Genomic DNA, 14,881 nt, shown 5'->3' on the forward strand with positions numbered 1-14,881 from the left:
AGGGATGAATTCAAAGAAAACCCTGAAAATCAAAGTGAAAAAATGATGCGGCAGGCTAGTCCATTTTGCCAAAATTTCATTGCAGCAACTCAAAATCGTACTCAGTAGTTTGTATGGCCCCCACATGCTTGTATGCATGCCTGACAACGCCGGGGCATGCTCTTAATGAGACAATTGATGGTGTCCTAGGAATCTCCTACCAAATCTGGACCAGGGCATCACTGAGCTCCTGGACAGTCTGAGGTGCAACTAAAACATAATGTTCCAGAGGTGTTCTATTGGATTTAGGTCAGGTGAGCATGTCAGTCAATGGTATCAATTCCTTCATCCTCCAGGAACTGCCTGCATACTCTCGCCACATGAGGCCGGCATTATCATGCACCAGAAGGAACCCAGGACTCACTGCAACAGCTTAGGGTCTGACAATGGGTGCAAAGATTTCATTCCAATAACTAATGGCAGTCAAGGTGCCATTGTCTAGCCTGTAGAGGTCTGTGCGTCCCTCCATGGATATGCCTCCAAACACCATCACTGACCCACCACCAAACCGGTCATGCTGAACAATGTTACAGGCAGCATAATGTTCTCCACAGCTTCTCCAGACCCTTTCACATCTGTCACATGTGCTCAGGGTGAACTTCATCTGTGAAAATCCCAGGGTGCCAGTGGTGGACCTGCCAATTCTGGAATTCTATGGCAAATGCCAGTCAAGATCCACAATGCCAGGCAATGAGCACAGGGCCCACTAGAGGACGTCAAGCCCTCAGGCCACCCTCATGGAAGTCTGTTTCTGATTGTTTGGTCAGAAACATTCACACCAGTGGCCTGCTGGTGGTCATTTTGTAGGGCTCTGGCAGTACTCATCCTGTTCCTCCTTGCCCAAAGGGACACATAACGGACCTGCTGATGGGTTAAGGACCCTATACAGCCCTGTCCAGCTCTCCTAGAATAACTGCCTGTCTCCTGGAATCTCCTCCATGCCCTTGAGACTGTGCTGGGAGACACAGCAGACTTTCTGGCAATGGCATGTATTGATGTGCCATCTTGGAGAAGTTGGACTACCTCTGTAGGATCCAGGTATCGCCTCATGTCAATTTCAATGTCAATTTATTTATATAGCACATTTAAAACAACATAGTAATGCTGTGGCCAAAGTGCTTTACAATAATAGAATAAAAGAAAAACAAAACAATTAACATAAAACATAAATAGAAATAAAATATATGAACATAAAATAAAATACATAATAAATAGAAGTAATGTTATATACATAAAAAATAGAAGGTCACGGAATGCAAGTGAATAGAAATGAGTAGTCTTGTTTTGAACAGTTCAATTGTAGACGACTCCTTTATATGATGAGGTAAAGAGTTCCACAGGCGAGGCGCAGCAGCTGCAAAAGCCCTGTCCCCCTTGGTACACTTGGTACGAGGGACAACCAGAGACAGAGGACCAGAAGATCTAAGCACTCTAGATGGCTGATGTAAAACACACAGTTCAGATAAATAGGCAGGAGCAAGCCCATGTAAAGATTTAAAAACTAGCTGCAAGATTTTAAAATCAATTTGAAAACTGACAGGCAGCCAGTGTAAAGAAGCTAAAATAGGAGAAACAGAGTCATACTTTCTTGCCCCAACCAGAAAGCGAGCGGCAGCATTTTGGACCAACTGTAACCTGTGTATCAGGGATTTGTTAATCCCAGAATACAGAGAGTTGCAGTAATTGAGGCGAGAAAAAATAAACGCATGAGTAGCTATCTCAAGATCCCTAGAAGATAAAAAAGGCTTTATCTTACCTAATAGACGAAGTAGGAAAAAGCAACTCTTGACTACAGAATTTACTTGTTTCTCAAAAGAGAGGTTACTATCAAAGGTAACACCAAGATTGCAGACTTGAGGTTTGGAAAAGACAGAGAAAGAGCCGAGAAGTCCAAGACCAATTTGGGCTTTAGCCCAATTTAGCCTCATGCTACCAATAGTGACACTGACCGTAGCCAAATTCAAAACTAGTGAAAAAAACAGATGAGGAGGGAAAAATGTCAGTGGCCTCCACCTGTTAAACCATTCCTGTTTTGGGGGTCATCTCATTGTTGCCCCTCTAGTGCACCTATTGTTAATTTCATTAACACCAAAGCAGCTGACACTGATTAACAAGCCCCTCTGCTACTTAACTGACCAGATCAATAGCCCATAAGTTTCATTGACTTGATGCTATACTCTGATTAAAAAGTGTTCCTTTAATTTTTCTGAGCAGTATATTTTCATTTGTCTAGAAATACAGGTATCTATTAGTTAGTGCACTTTGTTTTCTCTTCTATATACACTGTTTTTTGTTTTTTTCTTGCAAATATTTTTTGGATACTTTAGACTTTGATTTGTGTAATTTCTTCCTGATTGTTTTCTTTCTTTAGGAAGACTAAAGTTTTGGGACTGGCAAATTCACTTTAAACATCATTCACTATTTTTGACTGAGACTTTTTTTGAGCACCTCTAAATAAAGCCCACTTTTGCTTTTGGAAAATGCCACCTTTTTGTGTCTGTGTCTCCATGTCTGACTTCTCTCAAGTCTGATCCTGGTAGGACCTGCACTACAAGATAGTGTAGTCTGGTGCCAACCTTGCCACTACACAAGGTGTCACACACAAAAATGGGCAGAGTTTATAATCTTGGTGGGATTTCAGCATAACTTATAAATAATGGTATCATCATAAGCTACCTGATTTATTTTAGCATGTGCACATTCTAAATTTATTCTGACATTTTTCTGTCCAGTAACTGAAAAATACTGCTTAAAACCCACACTAAAAATAAAAATTCAAACATTATTATATACTGTATGTACTGCTAAATCTGTGAATTCCATGATAATTCAGGATCTATTTAATCAAACTCATTAAAGCTGTTTTTGTAACAACATATGTTTTTAAGTCTGGTTTGTCAGTGATCCACAATGTCATGTTTGTAACATTTGCTATTGTAATATTTTATATTTGCATCATTAGCTTGTTAAAAATATTACTAAAGAGTAATATTTAATGGATGAGTCAAATTACATTAAGAAAAAAATCAGAAACTCATTGTGCTTTAATTTTCCAAATCTGTCCTTTCTTTTTTCACGTTGATCTCAACATTAAAGCTTCCTGTGTGAAATCAAACTAGTCAACTTTACATTAATCTATTATCTCAGAACACCTGCTAAACAGCTGTTGTTTTGCATGTTTTCAAGGTTTCTTGCATGAGTGATCAGATTTCGTTATTGCTTCTGTCTGTGTACAAATCCAGAATTAGAAAATTACTTGGGCTGTCGTTACTTGTATTCAAAAAATGTAAAACTACGAGGCATTACATTCTTCAATGTACCATTTATGAAGTGTGCTTTCACTTAAGGGTTAAGCTAAAGAATGGTAGTTTGCCTTCAAAAGCCAAACAAATTACACAAATTCAGTGTTTGCAGATTTCGTATTTAGCAATGAAAAATGTTGTTTTACTTGTTCTGATAACTTTGTGTTTTGGCAATTACACATCTCTGTTAATACAGTACATGTTATATTAATAAAGTGATGTGCCTTGTCCTTCGAAGCATTGAAACACTAAATAATTTTTTTTGATATTAGCAAATGCAGCAAATCATGTCATAGATGGTACAGACAGACAGACAAGCCATGTATCCACTCGTTTGAATCTTGTGTTGATATTTTCATGCTACAACTGTTGATTACACCGGCAGTCCTCCCACATCTCACAGTACTATATGCAAAACTATGGATGTGTGTGAGGTCCTCCTCCATCCACGACACTGAACTGCAAGTTCTGGTTAGAAAATGGATGGCTGTTTGGACTGATGGACATTTGTAAAAGTGCTTGTTACAATAAGAGAATGAATGCAAAGCCTCTGTTAATTTATCGGGGCTATATAGGACACTATTTAAACGCGATGTCATTTTATATCAATTTTGATATCTGTGTGTTGTTGCTTTTCACCACTGATGTTGATCATCAACTACAAAATGCCCAGGGTTCAAGGTTGTGTCTTGGAGTGAGCAGACATGGAGCATCACATAACGGCCCCTGCCCCACCTCTTTATGATGACAGGCCATTTAATTTCATTTAGCTTTGGCCAAGGCTTTGGCCACCATTAAGGCAAATTAGGCATTCACCTAGGGAACAGATCATAAGGGGGGCAAAAACCTAGACGCATGGCTTAGCTTTCGAACAGTATGACTATAACATGGGGAAACCGTATCAGAATTGAATGTACAACATAAGTATACATTGCATTTCAGTGAAAGTGATAATCATATTTGTTAAACCCTAACTGGCCCAGTACTGGGTTGACAAGGGTTCAAAAATGTTTTTAAAAATCTATTGCTGCATCATACAGGTGAACTACACCACACACGGACACAAACCATACCTTGTTTTCAAGTGACAGGAGTATACTACACACACATAGTGATCACATTGTTACAGTATATACAGTTTACTTCTAATCTGGTATGAAATCATAGGTGGGTTGCGTCAAAGCGACAGAAAAAAAAAATTGAAAAAATAATAGTAATTATTCTGTAAAAAGAATACCCAAGTGTTATACACCAATCAAAATTTCTCAATGAGTAGATCTCAACTGATGCGATGAACCCTCGCTCCGACCAAGCAAATGCCAGCCATAGGCCAAAAACTGGTGAAACTCTCACACCACTTCTCTGTATTTTCAAATGCTCTCAAATATAACTTCACAAAACAACAGCAAAAATATACAAATGACACATCTGTACTTATAGCAGATTCACCTGATCAAAACAAGCCCAAACACTTCTCTGTGCGACGTCCTGACCTTTACAAATCCTTACTAAACTAAAACCATGGCGGCCACAGCTGGAAAAAACCATCTGACATTTCTATGGCTCTCACTCAATGGGTCGTACCACTGCAAACTTCACTCCATTGGACAGCTGAGACTGTGACTGTTTCCAACGACATGTCACATGGCCATGTTTGAACAAAGGGAACCACCCAGCTCTGCATAACAGAGGTCCCTTCTCATTGTGCGTGTCTGAATTTTTGTGTGTTCTTGCATATAACTTCACGAAACAACAGTAAAAATATACGTTATATTTCAACATTTCCAACCAATTCTCCTGAACAAAACAAGCCCAATCACGTTTTCCTGTGGTGGACAAATCATGAGTTATCATCTGTAAAAGACCAGCTGGGTATGCTAGGCTGCCACCAGTGATCTGGTGTTTCTGGGCGGGTGGCTCTGTCTCAGTGGGTCCTGCTGTTGTAATCTTCACACCATTGTATAACTGCAGCTGAATTGTTTGCAACGATAGGTAAACATGCCCATGTTTGAAAAAGGGAGAAAGCCAAAGTTGAGCAAAATAAATGAAAATGTGATTTATTTTGTGTGAGTGTATACATATATAATAAATGTGTATGTAAGAAATTATATTTTATATATTTATGTAACTTTTATATTATTTACATTAATATTTTGTGCGTCCCTGCCTGGAAAGGTTCTGGAGGTGGGAGAGACGCCCATTGTGCCAGATGCTATAACTACAGTATTTATTTCTTTGTGTTACCAACATGAAACTTTAGACAGGTACAGTTAATATGTCTGGGAACACCTCAGGGGTGAAAAATCTGATGTGGTACTGCTTGTACATGATACTGTATCATAAAAAATTTGAAAAAAATCACTGTGTCTGCCTATGTTTTTTTGCTATTTTGGCGCCAGTTTCTAAGTAAAGGAATGTTTACAGAAATTCTATCATAAAATTATTTGTCAGGTTTGAGAGAGAAGTCAGGGAAAATGACATCTTTTATTGGTTGACTAAAAAGATTACAATATGCAAGCTTTCAAAGGCAAGTCAGGCCCATTCTTCATTAGTATAATCATATTCCAACCTCAACGATGCAACCTCATTCAATCCCCTCACACTGAGCCTTTTACAGTATTGGCTTTTACTAATCTGATGTAGTTTCACTCCAAATGTCTATTCTGAACTTTTAGAAAGCATTGCTTATAAGTAATTTGAGGTGGCTCTACATGATACAACTGGTTAAAGAAACAGATAAGTGATTCCTCTTTATTTGATACATTTTGGTATACTTCAGTTCATCTATAGTGATTGTGTTTCTTTTGTAATATTACTTGAAGCTCATTTGATTTTATGTATGTTTTCGCAATATTGGTGATTTTAATACAGGGCAAGACATTCAAGTAAATTTGTTCATTTTGCTTCAGCGCTTGACTCTTCATTTGTCAATTTTCATTTGTTAGCTATCTGTCAAGCTTTGCAAGCTATGCTACAGCAGGGGCAGAATATGCCTGGGCCTCAAAGATAGCTTAATCACTCACTCTGTTACCTTCACAGTTGGATCCAGCAATTCTCATGCAGAAGAAGTTGCCACAGTGTCCTGCTGTTCTGTCTGATTTTCTTCCAACACATGCAGCTATCTTGTGAGTTGCTTCTCTGGTTTGAAATTATCCTGGCTTAGTTAGAGAGTGCAAGTTTTTCAACTTCAAAGACAAGATGATCCATGACTTTGCGACTGACAATATCTCTAATCTTTAGACTTGAGAAAGGCTGCCATTGAAGGCAAATGATTTTCCATTAAATTGTCCCACTGAGTACGTTTTTATGTACAGGACACTAGCATTCATACAAGCCCCTGTCATCTTTTCTGCACATGAACAAGTGTATGGGAGGCTTCTAAAGATAGAAATCATGCATTTTCAATTTTGCAAATGCCACCTGCAGCCACTGACACACTAGTCAACCTCGCCAAGCTCAAGGCCAGAAGTTAAGAAATGTAATCACTTTTTCAGATGATGCCATTATTCTCTAACCTTCCAGCCCACCAAACTGCGCGCGCAAACTATCAAATCAGGCCACCACAGTCATCCATAATGCCAACTGTAATATATATAATATACATATAATTCACTTTGTGGTCGTGTCGTATGACTTGCAGCCACATGTCTTGGACACTCGGGTGAAAAGAGGGGCGGAGCTGTCAACTGATCACCACCTGGTGGTGAGTTGGCTTCGATGTTGGGGGAGGAAGCCGGTCAGGCCTGGTAGGCCCAAACGTGTTGTGAGGGTCTGCTGGGAACGCCTGGCAGAGCCCCCTGTCAGAAGTAGCTTCAACTCCCACCTCCGGCAGAACTTCGACCACATCACAAGGGAGGTGGGGGACATTGAGTCCGAATGGGCCATGTTCCGTGCCTCTATTGTTGAGGCGGCTGACCGGAGCTGTGGCCGTAAGGTGGTCGGTGCCTGTTATGGCGGCAATCCCCGAACCCGTTGGTGGACACCGGCGGTGAGGGATGCCGTCAAGCTGAAGCAGGAGTCCTACAGGACCCTTTTGTCTTGTGGGACTGTAGAGGCAGCTGATAGGTACCGGCAGGCCAAGCGGAATGCGGCTTTGGTGGTTGCTGAGGCAAAAACTCGGGCGTGGGAGGATTTTGGTGAGGCCATAGAGAACGACTTTTGGACAGCTTCGAGGAGATTCCGGTCCACCGTCCAGCGTCTCAGGAGGGGGAAGCAGTGCAGTGTCAACACCGTATATGGTGGGGATGATACACTGCTGACCTCGACTCGGGACGTTGTGGTTCGGTGGGGGGAGTACTTCAAAGACCTCCTCAATCCCACTAACATGCCTTCCAATGAGGAAGCAGAACCTGGGGACTCAGAGGTGGGCTCCCCCATCTCTGGGACTGAGGTCACCGAGGTGGTCAAAAAACTCCTTGGTGGCCGGGCCCCGGGGGTGGATGAGATACGCCCGGAATTACTCAAGGCTCTGGATGTTGTAGGGCTGTCTTGGTTGACACGTCTCTGCAACATCGCATGGACATCAGGGACAGTGCCTCTGGATTGGCAGACCGGGGTGGTGGTCCCCCTCTTTAAAAGGGGGACTGGAGGGTGTGTTCCAACTACAGAGGGATCACACTCCTCAGCCTCCCTGGAAAACTCTATTCGGGGGTTCTGGAGAGGAGGGTCCGTTGGATAGCCGAGCCTCGGATTCAGGAGGAACAGTGTGGTTTTCGTCCTGATCGCAGAACAGTGGACCAGCTCTACACCCTTAGCAGCGTCCTGTAGGGTGCATGGGAGTTTGCCCAACCAGTCTACATGTGTTTTGTGGACTTGGAAATGGCATTCGATCGTGTCCCTCGGGGAATCCTGTGGGGGTACTCCGAAAGTATGGGGTACCGGACCCCCTGATAAGGGCTGTTCGGTCCCTGTACGATCGGTGCCAGTGCTTGGTTCGCATTGCAGGCAGAAAGTCGAACCCATTTCCAGTGAGAGTTGGACTCCGCCAGGGCTGCCCTTTGTCACCAATTCTGTTCATAATTTTTATGGACAGAATTTCTAGGCACAGCAAGGGTGTTGAGGGGGTCTGGTTTGGTGGACTCAGGATTGGGTCACTGCTTTTTGCAGATGATGTTGTCCTGTTTGCTTCATTAGGCCGTGATCTTCAGCTCTCTCTGGATTGGTTCGCAGCCGAATGTGAAGCGGCTGGGATGGGAATCAGCACCTCCAAATCCGAGACCATGGTCCTCAGCCGGAAAAGGGTGGAGTGACCTCTCAGGGTTGGTAGCGAGATCCTGCCCCAAGTGGAGGAGTTCAAGTATCTCGGGATCTTGTTCACGAGTGAGGGAAGAATGGAGCGTGAGATCGACAGGCGGATCGGTGCGGCATCCGCAGTAATGCGGGCTCTGCATCGGTCTGTCGTGGTGAAAAAGGAGCTGAGCCGCAAGGTGAAGCTCTCAATTTACCAGTTGATCTATGTTCCTACCCTCACCTATGGTCATGAGCTACGGGTAGTGACCGAAAGAACGAGATCGCGAATACAAGTGGCTGAAATGAGTTTCCTCCGTAGGGTGTCTGGGCTTTCCCTTAAAGATAGGGTGAGAAGCTCAGTCATCCGGGAGGGGCTCAGAGTAGAGCCGCTGCTCCTCCACATCGAGAGGAGTCAGATGAGGTGGCTCGGGGATCTGATCAGGATGCCTCCTGGACGCCTCCCTGGTGAGGTGTTCTGGGCACGTCTAACCGGGAGGAGGCCCAGGGGAAGACCCAGGACACGCTAGAGGGACTATGTCTCTCGGCTGGCCTAGGAACGCCTTGGGATTCCCCCGGAAGAGCTAGAAGAAGTGGCCGGGGAGAGGGAAGTCTGGGCATCTCTGCTCAAGCTGCTGCCCCTGCGACCCGACCTCAGATAAGCGGAAGAGAATGGATGGATATAATTCACGTGTCTACTATAGGTTGTTATGAGCCTATTTTTTGCTACCTGGCCTATTTTTTGCTATAGGTTTGCTACCTGCTGAAACAGGTTCTGACATTTTTCTTATGCGTCCATCACTGGATACAGAAAAGGGCTTGTTTACAGTGGTCCTAGCTGTCTGCATGCTTTCATACACCAATACCTCAACTACTCTGCCACACTTGTAATAAAATTACTCCTTATGTTGCTTTTGCTCTTCATGACTAGGTGCTTGTGGTACGTAATCAAATGTTATAGATTGGAATAAAGAAATTAGTGTAGTCTAAAATCTGTTTTTTTACAAAGAAGAAATCTGGTGTGCTGAGTGTCTATATGCACTTGGTCTTAGACAAATTCTTATTCTGCACTACTACCTCACTACAGTTTTTTATGGTTCTAGTGTGGTTTTTATGCTTGGCTAACATCAACTAGTAATGTTCGGTGTCTGGGTTCAAATGTAAAAATGGTTGGGGTTTTCGAATTTAAAAGACATGAAAAATATGGATGTCCCTCTCCTACATGAGACTAAACTCTTGGATTGCTACTTTCTAGGATGATGTTGTGTGGTGGCTTTTATACCTGATGCCTCAGAAAACAAAATTTGATTAATACTTGTGTGCTGCAGCCTCCAGGTTAAAATTCTACAGTGATTTTGGGAGATTTTGCTATGCTCTAATTGAGCCTGGAGGTAAGACAAGTCCATTTTACGTTTATATTGTCCTATCTCTTATTTTGGGTGTTGATGCTAATGTGTACTTGAACCCCATTTTTGAAAGATCTCCTGTTCCCTTTATTAATATATGCTTCGTTCAATCATCACTCTTTGTCTGGGTGGCTGTTTAAGGTGCTATTAGCAATTTTACGATTGGCTGCCTGGCTAGTTTAACCCAGAGACTGCATCAATGGATTCATAACTTAGGGATACCTTTATCTACTCTTCAAGAAAAATGCCTCCCGAGTGATGGACAATGAACATGAAATGCTTATCTCAAATACTAGATTCCCTGCTGTTGCAACAAGCTAAACTAAGAATGTTAAGGCTATATATTATATATGTGTGGAGTATAATTCAAAAAAGAAATGCATAGGATTTTCTACAAATCTCACAAACTTATTTTAACTGAATTTATTTAAAATCTAGGAGAAAATCTACACTGTGAACAAAGTCATTATGCACTCTTCTTACTAGGTCTCTTTTGGCAATACCACACAGTAAGTAATATTATTTTTTAGGGCAAATATTTGCTCATTTGTTGAATTTCCTTTAATGTCATAATTTAGATAATGCCAGTTGTAATAACAGTATGCATTAAAAAAATCTATGTTTTGCTTGCACACTGACTTATCTTACTCATCTGGGAGAAACTTATTTTACTTTCTATAACTGAAAAAACATGATGTCTTATATTATCTAAATATATCAAAGTTTCTTAAAAAGAACAGTCTAGAGCTTTGTTTTATGAGGTTGGTTAAGAATTCATTAATACTGATGTAGAAGATGAATGCCAAGTCTCTACTTAACCTCTTTGATGTCTCAGTACACATAAGAAAGTACCTTTTATTTAACAGTCTGTTCTCACTGCTCTCCAAGCTAGGTAAAAGAATAGACCTGAGCTTAACTTAATCTAAATTTAAACATTTTTTAAGTTGATTGTATTTATGTACACAGTGGTTTTCTTATGGTAATGCAATTAATAAGCTCAGCAAAATTAAAAAAAGCTTCCCAAGCTGCCCAGTCAAAAGCAGAGAGCTGTCAACTATATAAGTTACCAGAAACAGTAGCTCCTAAAGTATATTCATTAAAAACAAACAAAATAGGATTTGTAATATTTTGTTTAATAATTCTTTAGTTCAGGAATTATTCTCTTCATCAAACTATTTAAAGCTTCACAATATGCTTTATAAGAAGTCAAGGCACATAAATCAAAAGAAAAACTAGTAAACCAAGGCATCAACATGGTCACTGCAAGCTGCTGCAAGAAACTGCAGGACAATTGCCATTTTGGCACTGAAATCCCCCCACCAGGAGAAAAACATTCCCCTATTACTACCTGGAAAAGAAAACTCCAACTGGGGAAAAAAACTTACCCGTTGCTAGGAAACGGTGTGTTGCCAGCAGAAGCTGAGGAGATATTTTGACCTTCATTTCACTGTCAGTTGGCTTGAATGCAGAAAAGTCTTGCTTTCGTTCCCGATGCGTGACTTTCTTTTTGGTCCTGTTGTCAGCTGTAGATACATAGGGTGAAAAAAATAATAAAGGCAGTCACTCTTAAATATTTGCTATTAAACATTAACCAGTAAATTATTTTCACATTTGACCGTAGTGTAGTGCTTACTGTCTCTAAAACACAGTGTTGTGGTACAGCCAGAGTTGTTATTCTGGCTAAGTTTGTTTCTTTTTAGTTTATTCACTTTTTAATTTAAATATAATGTTTTATTTTATGTTGTTAATTCTGTTATTGTTTTTCCACGATATTTATGTAATATGATGTTTATTTACTTTTTTATATTTTTTAATCTATGCATGTTTTATAGTTCTCCTTTCTCCCTTGTCTGTTGTGGTTTGGAACCCCAGGAGGCAGGGCCTCCAGGTTAGGCAGCTGGAGTTCTACTCCAACAAGCATTTAAACTTAAGTTGCTTTTACCACAGCAGCTTCAACACTGTTGGATGATGGATTGTGTTCTGTGGATTAGTGTGTTATTTTGAAATATGGACTGGATTCACTGGCTTCTTAACAACTGCATTTGAATTAAGGTACTGTCCTGTTTGCTATATTTGGGTTTGTTCGCTTTAAGTTTTTAGCAAAACTATTTCTTGCTCTTTTTGTGTTTTTACATTCTTCAATGAATATTTATATATTATTATTATTATTATTTATTTATTAATATGAATATTTGAATACCTTGATTTGTTGACCATAGAGTTTTTTTTGTCAGTTTCCTCTTCTCTTTATAAATATTGCAGACATTTAATATTACTTTTGGATTTCTTTCAGCGTGAACTTGTTTTGAGCATGTGAATTGCCTGAGGCTTAGGTCCGCCTGTGACAAAGCCCACTTTTAGGCAAGCTAGTGAAAGTTGTGGCCTGGTATTCTGGGACTCCTTTTAGGCCCTCACCTCTTTTCACTATTTTATGTGCTTTTAAAATACAATACACAACTTCAGTGATCAGAGCTAAATTTCTAACATGGTTGTATTTGCTATGGAGTTTATACATTCTAACAATGTCCATATGATGTTTTTCTTGGTGTTCTGGTTTCCTTAATAAATGACAATATTAACCTAGTGTGACTGCATGTGTGTCCTGTGATGGTCTGCCATCTCATTCAGGGTTGTTTCTTACATTGCATGTGATGTTGACCAGATTGACTATGGGCTTCATATGTCTCTGCATTTACTTAAAGAATGCTAAAATGAATAAAAGAGGGCAATTTTCCAAATCATTAACATCAAATCTATTTTTATGCTGGAGCTTTGTAAAGTAGATCAAAATATGGCCACAATATTACCATTTACATATTGAAAGAAACTATACAGATTAAACATGCTTATTTTTAAAACAATCATTTCAAAATCGTTTAATAAACTGCAAAGATGTATAAAATAACATTTAGAAATATCAACAGTTAATACTAATTTCAATAATTCAAAAAGTACGGAATCCATCTATTTATTATACTACCATCTATCCATTAATGAGTCAATAAAAACTAGTCTCACCAGAAAATAGCAGACATAAGACACCAGGTATTAATCAAACTAATTAACCTTAGTTGAGGCAATCCGCCAGAGTTAAAAAGGCTAGTTAAATTGAAAAAAAATCTTTGGATTGTGTAAGCACATCAGATTGCTCAAAAGACAACTTTCCAAAGACAGAGAAACCATTCACAATAAGACATAGAAGACGAGACTTTGTGCCAAGAGATTTAGCCACGCCCAGGGCCGGAAATAAAAGACAAAGAGTAGATGACAAAGTAGAATGTCATAAAGAATTAAAAAACATTGGCACGATACACATGCAAAGCAGGTTAGAGATAATGAAAGTACAAAAATTCGAAAGTCTTAAAAAAATTATAGTAAAGTTTGCATTAGCGTAAACAAACGGAAATTATAACTCTGTGAAATAACAGAACAGCGAAAAGAGATTAAACATATTGTTCGGATTTAAACTTTAAGTCAGAGACTTGTAGATCGTCTAATTCGTGTTGCCATCAGGGAAAAGTAGTGTTTCTTCCCAATGAAGAGGCATATCTGCGAGAATTAAAAGATTTATTGTTTGGTGAAAGTGAAATCCACAGATGTGAGCCACAGAGATGCGAAGTGGCTAGTGCGTAGCGCAGGCTGGGGGGGTTGGCCAGAAAGCGAGCAGGGGGCAAAGCCCCCTAGTCTATATAAAAGGAAGTGTGAATTTCAAAAACAATAGACCTTCTGCTAATCTTGCGTATCCAGATTGTCTCTATATTTTGTCATTATCTGTCATTTCTCTTCGTTTATGATCTTGGGAGGTATGTGGTCATTTTAATGTCAAATCTACTCTTTGACACTGATTATTATTAATGTATACTGTTTACCTACTTATAACAAGGAAATACAGTCTCAGGGAATGGAAAGCATAGAGCAAGAAATACACCAGGTAAACTGATTTGTGTATTCTAAGTTGTGTATTATAAAACATTGTTTATCATGGGTCTGGAGAGTGGCAATGTGTTGGCATGTTGGTTATACATGTAAGTAAAAATTTCTTAGTAAAATGTACAAGTGACAACATAAATATATATCATGCAAAATGCAAGTGTCCAACATAAACAATAAACTATGAGGGACCAAACAAGCCATAAACATTTCTTTGCAAGTAACATTATTTGTTTACATGTTAATTCCATTGTCTTATTTGTATTTGGTATCAGTTTGCACACATTTAATATTGATTAGTGTATATACAATGCAGATTTCATATATATTAACAATATTGGTTTGTGTGTGTGAATATTATATTTTTGCGTACTAACTACATTGGTTTCATTAAGGTTACTTCGGGACGGCTGATATATATTTGTATGTTTTGTTATGTCTGCTTTTATTTAATTACCATAAAAATTAGTTTTGGCATTGCAATGTCATTGTTTGGCATAGACACTGCCACATGTCTAGAAACAGGTAACATGTCACACCACTCTTCCTATACACAAGGTGGCACCTTGTTTATTGTTTCAGAGATTTGGATCACAATTGTTTCTTTCTTCAATGGTACAAAAGGTACTTCCAAGAAGAATTTAGTGTCAGGACTTTTCTGGTCTGCATTCTTGACTTAGTTTATGCCAGGGGTATTGGGATTGTTTATCAATTTTTTCTATGCTCTTTATATGTTTTGATCCTCCTCCTGTCCCTTAAGACTGTGTCCGTCTCTCAGAATGTTTTCCTAATGGAAACCTCCACATTTACTTGCTCATTTTTTATTTAGTTGTCTGTATTTTCTCTCCTCTTTATTTTCCACATAGACAGTAACAGGGTTGTCCTATAGGAAAGGCAGCTTGTTATCATTTATCACAAACAGATATTTCTTTCTTTATGGTAGAGCCTTAGCCCATATCAGGTGATGGCTTATTAGGG

The 14,881-nt window shown here is 39.7% G+C and overlaps 2 protein-coding genes across 3 annotated transcripts in view; one reads left to right on the top strand and one right to left on the bottom strand.

The window, feature by feature from the left end:
* LOC114647247 (cytosolic purine 5'-nucleotidase) overlaps positions 1-14,881 on the top strand; it is a 1,192,165-nt gene that overhangs the window by 223,670 nt on the left and 953,614 nt on the right. The gene's annotated exons all lie outside the window — the stretch shown is intronic.
* cnnm2b (cyclin and CBS domain divalent metal cation transport mediator 2b) overlaps positions 1-14,881 on the bottom strand; it is a 393,850-nt gene that overhangs the window by 92,071 nt on the left and 286,898 nt on the right. For both annotated transcript variants that reach the window (XM_028795891.2, XM_028795890.2), the window contains exon 3: positions 11,359-11,496. In XM_028795891.2, coding sequence (XP_028651724.1) covers positions 11,359-11,496 — 138 coding nt within the window. The remainder of the gene's footprint in view (positions 1-11,358; positions 11,497-14,881) is intronic.

Source organism: Erpetoichthys calabaricus, chromosome 2, assembly GCF_900747795.2.
Source record: "Erpetoichthys calabaricus chromosome 2, fErpCal1.3, whole genome shotgun sequence".
Lineage (NCBI taxonomy): Eukaryota > Metazoa > Chordata > Cladistia > Polypteriformes > Polypteridae > Erpetoichthys > Erpetoichthys calabaricus.